A 6,684-nucleotide genomic window follows, 5' to 3' on the forward strand; every position below is an offset into this window, starting at 1 on the left:
TGTTACAACAGTACCGTGCCATAAGTTTAATAGAAATAAAAATATCAAATACCTCTTAGTAATTCGTTGTTTTATGCTCTTTCAGCCTTAAAACTATGAGTTAATATAGCATGTCCAGGGATTCCCCTGATGCGCGTGGGTCATTTTATAGAAGTCTATTATGGGATGATTTTAATATATATGTACCACACTATATTTACTTTCTAAATAATATATATATATATATATATATATATATATATGGGCCCTTCAAGATTGGAAAAATAAAAAGTTCTATAATTGATATTGTCACATGCCTTCTGCTCCCCGCCCCACTGAGCTACGATGATAGACAAATAAATCGATCGATACAAATAATTTCACAAAACAGACATGGTGTCATACAGAATATAAGCTTTAGAGTAGTGAGCTACATGGTTACCTAACGACTTTCGTTTTATCTTCCTTGAAATATAGTTTTCCAAAAATTTGTGAGTAAGTACCTGAAAATAGTAACGTTATGGGTATATATATATTTACAAAACCCAAGTTTTCCAGTCTATTCTTTGTGGCGCACACAGACACAGAATTGGACATACATGCACACACTTTAACACTATGACTCTCGAGTTAAAACCAAGTGAAATCTTCTTCTCCCAGGCCACGATTAAGGATCATTTCAGGCGTGGTACCTACAGTATATATGAAACCAGAGATGCCTGTTTGAATGATCCTAGCGTGATTGATAGAATTCCAAAAATTACTGTGTGTCATAAAGACGGAAAATGGTTTACGTTGGACAACCGACGGCTCTGGGTGTTCCGATATCTAGAGTCCAGAGGAAGCCTGACCAAAATCTCCGTGTATGAGACAAATTCTATCCCAGAATGCAAGTACAATACCAAGAATGGCGGAACGTCCGTGGAAATACTGGAATGGTAGATCATCACGCATTCCGACTAGTAAGTTTTCATATTCTTCTACTATAATTTCTATTAGTGTCATAATTTTGTACAATTCCTGTTTTTTAATGGAAGTTAATACATGTATAAGAAATTTCCATTCCAAGGAACATGATATTGACAGGGATCTCCATAGCACCATCAATTTAAAGAGAATAAGTGATATACAGTAATTAACGACAGCTAATATGCTGGCTCTAATAATTGTATTTTAAATTACAAAATTGAAATACATATCTACAGGGATAAAAAATGATTTTCATTCCTTATGCTTTTATTTTGTAACATAAAAAGGGGGTGTGGTGGGGTAGATTTTTATGCCCCGAATAACTTCCTTACAAAGCAAACTGTGATCTAAGCTATGAGGTCCTATACAGATGAGGAATTATAAATATTGAACTAGCAAAGGATTACAAATGAATTGGTAAATACGTTATTATATCTGTTAAAGCTCTTTTTTTCCCGCCCACATCAATTATCTTGTATGGCAGTTTGTATGGACAAGAATTAATTGTGTAACTTTTTCGTTACAGGTAGAGAAGATGGACACCTGAACAAGAACTTCATTTACTGCTTCTTTGATCGTTACAGCCCAGCAACAGACATTATTTCTATAATTGTGTAGAAATGTTTCTGTTACAGGCCAGCAACAGACAGTATTTCTGTAATTGTGTAGAAATGTTTCTGTTACAGGCCAGCAACAGACAGTATTTCTGTAATTGTTGTGATTGTTTGTTTACAGATTCAAGATATATTTTGTAGACATACATTAATTCATGATTCATTGTTGTTGCATTATTTTCTTGTACTCCTAATCTATGTTACCGTTTTTATTTCATGTTATAGTTTTCATATACTGAAGTTCTCGTTGTTTTTTATTACATAAACTGTTTGTCCCATATACTGCAACTGAGTCCACAAAAAGAGTATGCAGGCAAGAAAAGGACCCCTAGTGCTATCATTTTCCACCCTCAGTTTGGGGATGTAGGGGTACCACCTGGGGCCTCCCAAGGGCGGGGCCCCTTTTCAGACTTTTCTAATAATTGACTTTAAGGTGATGTAATAAAACAAAACTGATAAAGAATTAGAAAACAAACAAAAAATCGAACATATAGAACCCTAAAATGGGGTCACATAGGCCTTTAAGGGCAATCAAGCTCATCTGAAAATTCATGATTTTACATCATGTAGGGTCAAAATGGGGGTTAATAACAACGTAATCTTTGAAGAGTCCGCTAAAAGAGCGCGAGGGTCATTCAAAAATACGTAGACAATGTCTCTCGAGAATATATATATATATTTGAAAAATAAAATTCAACACTTTACCGGACTTGAAATCATTTATTTGATCGGCTTAGGATGTTTCATTCTATTTGATCGTATAGTTTCCGTGATATATAATTTTAAAAACAGTATGTTCTATCGCTACGTCATAAACACGTCACAGCGTCGCGTTTCAGTTTCTCAAGATATTCTTCTCTACCACCTGATACGAACAGAGTTACAGCTCTCAATCGACAAAAAAGTAACCCTGTTCGTATCAGGTGCCTCTACATTCACAGGTATCTGAATTTTAATCAATAAATGGATATAAATAGAAAAAAGGAGAGAGAAAAAAAACCCAACTATATCTATATATTATATATAAATACTATTTATAGATATAGTTTGTTTTCTTTTTTCTATTACATTTGTATATCTATTTACTGATTAAAATTCAGATACCTGTGCTACATTTCACACAGAGCATGTGACGTCTTCCAGTTTTATCGTCTAGGTAACTACTGGACTGCAACTCTTCTCATTTCCAAATGTTTAGTAACTGAGTAAGAATATTGAAGACGGTGCCGGAGCTAGCATAAAAGATATCTGATAATTCCGCGATGTCCAGTGACACCGCCATCATTTTCCATAGCATTACTTATTCTTTTGACAAGGTATTCACAAACGTTTCGTTTCCTACTGGGACGTTCGTCATCCAATATAGAGTATCTAACCACAAGAAAATCGGCTATGCCATTCATACACTATAAGAAGCACGACTCAGTTTTGACATATTATCCGCTTCTTTCAGCATTTTAACAGTTTCTATTGGGAGATTTCCGGAGAGCGACAGGAAATTTTAGCCACTCCTGCCCCGTGAATATCCGCGATGTCTTGTTTTTCACCTTTACCTGCCTTCTGTAATCGATTTCCATCAAGGTTGTACTGTACATCGTCATAATGGCTGACTTCCTTTAAAAATATGGATGAAAAAATCAATATCAGCAATATTTGACTTTTCCTTTTCCATTTAGTTAACTAGCCGAGTAGCTCAGTAAGTTAGAATACCGATTGCTGAACTGTAGGTCGCAGGTTAGGTATTTATTTTGGCAAAAATGGAGTAGAGTGTGAAAATTTAAATTGGAGAGACAAAGTTAGAAACATTAAGCAAACTCTTAATTTATGGAGACAGAGATCCTTAACAGTTCAAGGTAGAGCCACTTTAATTAATACCTTGTTCATGTCTAAATTATGGTACTCATTGTCAGTTATATCGATTCCACAATGGGCTAGAGACAGTATTCAAAAGGAGTGTACCAATTTTTTATGGAATTTTGGCTCACACTTGGTATCTTATAAAACAATAATTGGTGAAAAACACGATGGTGGTTTGAAAATAGCTGATATCTATCTAAAAATGTTATCATTTAGACTAAAGTTTCTTGCAAAGCACTTTTGTTGTAATAAAGATTTTCTGTGGAAACATATTTTTAGATATTTCCTATCAAAGATTCAAAATTTAGGAGCAGGAATGGAGATATTTTTACTACAGTTTAAGAAAACAGATTTAGAGGGTCTACCACAGTTTTACAATGAATTATTATGTGCATGGTATGCCATAAAAGATTATATCATTGTTACAGAAAAAGAAAATGATGTTTTTAATTATTGTCTGTTTTTTAATCCGAAAGTACAAAGAAGAAACAAAATGTTGAATTGGAAAGATTTTATTAGTGCTAGTATTACACATGTCAAGGATATTTCATATGAAGTAATTCCGGGATTTTTACCAATATCATGTATTGTGGAGATTTTTCAAGAACAAAATTCAGAGGTAAATGTCTCACTGATTACAAAAAATTATAAGGATTTGTTATTATCTATTCCAGAAGAATGGAAAAATTATGTTCATGAAAATGAGTACAAAAGAACATGCTTTCAGCCAAATTTTGATATTTCATATAGAGATCAAAGGATAGTGTTCCAATCCGGTACAGTACAAATATTTTATAATTTGTTAGTTCAAAAAATGTTTCAAGAACCGGTGTCAAATATTTATTGGCGAGATAAACTTGATATGAATGATAAATCATCCATTGAAAAGCGATGGGAAACGGTATGGGTGTTATACAAAACACCAGATATTACTGAACTGGATTTCAAAATTTTTCACAATATTATATTTACATATGAGAAACTTTTTAAGATAGGGAAGTCTGATTCTAAAATATGTCCAATTTGTATGCTAGAATGCGAGGATATAATGCATTTATTTATTAGATGTAAAGAGTTGGCTGAATTTAAGAACAATTTTGTTATTTATCATCTTGAATCGTTATTGAAAGATTGTGAAAGTGATGTTTTTAACAGATTAAACTTTGAAGAAATATTCATGACAGCATTACATAAGGGTATCAAAAACGTGAATGTATTTTTTGTAAATTATTTTATATCAGTATGCAGATTTTGTATTTATAGAAGAAGACAGATTTTTTTGCAAAGTGAAAAAAAAATAGATATTGAAAGGCTTTGTAGATATACATTGAGACATTACATTTCATATAACCATTATCAATTGACTGTTTTAGAAAAGAAAATGAACCTGTTTAAAAAGTTTTTCTTACATAGAAATCCTCTATTGAAAGAAACAGAGGGAATATTATTGTTCATATTTTAGATACAAAGTGTTTTAAATGTGATTGTAACTGATGATTAGTCTGTGATATCTGTTTAAATGTTAATCAATAAAAGAGAAAAAAAAAAAAAAAAGAATACCGATTGCTGAACTGTAGGTCGCAGGTTCGAGTCCAGCAGAGGTTTTAAATTTTTTTCATATTACCTTCTACTAAGACTGTATTTTTTGACAAAATAAAGTAAATTTGAAAATATTCAAATTCAAAATATTGTTGTACATATCCTCCACTTTTCATCTACATCAAATGCCTCGACATATTACATGTACGCCAAAGCTTCGCTTATCAAATGATGGAACACCTTTCTACTAGAACGTATAAATTTTACTCTGTTTGGTGCCATTTTTTAGAGATTTCACAATTCACATTTTATGATGCATTTTTGTAAATAGCAAAATTTTACCATGCGCCGTGAACTCATTTTTCGGTTTTAATTTTTGAAATATTTTATATATATATATATTGTAACATATATATATGAATTTTCTTCAGTATAATTAAAATCATTTATTGTCTAATTAGGTCAGATACTAATTTTGGATGTAATGTGACGCTCGGAAAAAACTTATAGCAAAAATCTATGTATTTTTTGAATGACCCTCGTATGCAAGAAAAGGGACCCCTAGAGCTATAATTTTCCACCCTCAGTTTAGGACTGTAAGGGTGCCACCTGGGGCCTCCCAAGGGTGGGGCCACTTTTCAGACCTCTCTAATAATTGACTACAGGGTGTTACAATGAAACAAAACTGATTGACGACTTAAAACCAGTGAAATGAAACATAAAAAGGGGTCACACAGGCCTTTAAAGGAAATTAAGCTCACCTGGAAGTTCATGATTTTACACCATGTAGGGTTATAATGAAGGCTAATAACTACTTAATCTTTGAAGAGTCCGCTAAAAGATTATGCAGGCAAGAAAGGGAACCCCCAAGGCTATCATTTTCCGCACTCAGTCGCATCTAGTGCCTTCCGATTCTCTGTCCATTTTCAGACTTCTTTAGTGTATTGTATCGACGCCCAATTCAAGACATGTGTTTTTATGTCTGGGTGGCTGCAAAGTTGTGGTTTCCCTGCAGAGCGCTGGTCTGCCGCTATTTTGTCGCGGTCTTTCCATTTAGTTAACATTTGTTCTTTTAATTAAATTGAGGTTTAGTAATTATTTTTAAATAGATAGATAGAATCAATTAATTAGACATTTTTAAATCACAATCTAGTAGCTTTGTATATATTTTGTGTACAAATTGTGATGGATTTGTCTATGGATTAGGTGTACTCTGTGTTGGGCTTGTGTCTCTCCCCGGATACTTCAGCGATCACGCGGCGTAACACCGCGTCCCCGAATTTACACGAGTGGGTTGGTAGGCAATGTAGGCTTTAGTCTAGACAACCCACAGAGTGGGAGTGCCCACGGCGGTAGGAAAGGTCATAAGTTGAGAGTTTTTTCTCTGGGAACATCCATGGGTGGTGATTATTTCACTCCGTCCTTGCCTTTTTATTTGAGGGAGGAATTGGAATGTTCAGGGTGAGGTTTACTGGTTCCCAGGAGACTGACAACTTAGATTTTAGATGGAGATCCATATTGTAGATGCGACTCCCTGGAGAAATTTATTAGTTTCGCTTCACCCAAGAAAAGTCCTAGCCATGATACCGGAATGTTTAGGGACTTAGATAGGTTGCCTAACGGCTATTCGTCTCCCATAGGGGGGGGGGGGGGGGGGGGGGGGGGGTCAGCTATGCCCGATGTCCCAGTAAGGCCTACTACGACTATATAGTCGAGGGTTACATAT

The 6,684-nt window shown here is 34.3% G+C and overlaps 1 protein-coding gene across 2 annotated transcripts; it reads left to right on the plus strand.

Moving 5' to 3' along the window:
• Positions 1 to 431: 431 nt before the first annotated feature.
• LOC125671368 (uncharacterized) lies at positions 432 to 5,229 on the plus strand. 2 transcript variants are annotated; one of them, XR_008802367.1, is made up of 3 exons: positions 432 to 941; positions 1,475 to 3,289; positions 4,997 to 5,229. XR_008802367.1 is itself a non-coding variant. In XM_056162547.1 (2 exons), the coding sequence occupies exon 2, from the start codon at positions 3,445 to 3,447 to the stop codon at positions 4,879 to 4,881; it is 1,437 nt and encodes a 478-aa protein (XP_056018522.1). In that variant the 5' UTR covers positions 432 to 941; positions 1,475 to 3,444; the 3' UTR covers positions 4,882 to 4,982. The 2 variants fall into 2 exon arrangements, 1 of the variants encoding a protein (XP_056018522.1); XM_056162547.1 differs by lacking the exon at positions 4,997 to 5,229 and having other exon boundaries at positions 1,475 to 4,982.
• Positions 5,230 to 6,684: the final 1,455 nt, after the last annotated feature.

This window comes from Ostrea edulis, chromosome 4 (genome assembly GCF_947568905.1).
Source record: "Ostrea edulis chromosome 4, xbOstEdul1.1, whole genome shotgun sequence".
In the NCBI taxonomy this organism is placed as follows: Eukaryota; Metazoa; Mollusca; class Bivalvia; order Ostreida; family Ostreidae; genus Ostrea; species Ostrea edulis.

Bases quoted from the DNA above. Each gene is read 5' to 3' on its own strand.
- LOC125671368 (XM_056162547.1), top strand. From the start codon at position 3,445: ATGTCTAAATTATGGTACTCATTGTCAGTTATATCGATTCCACAATGG.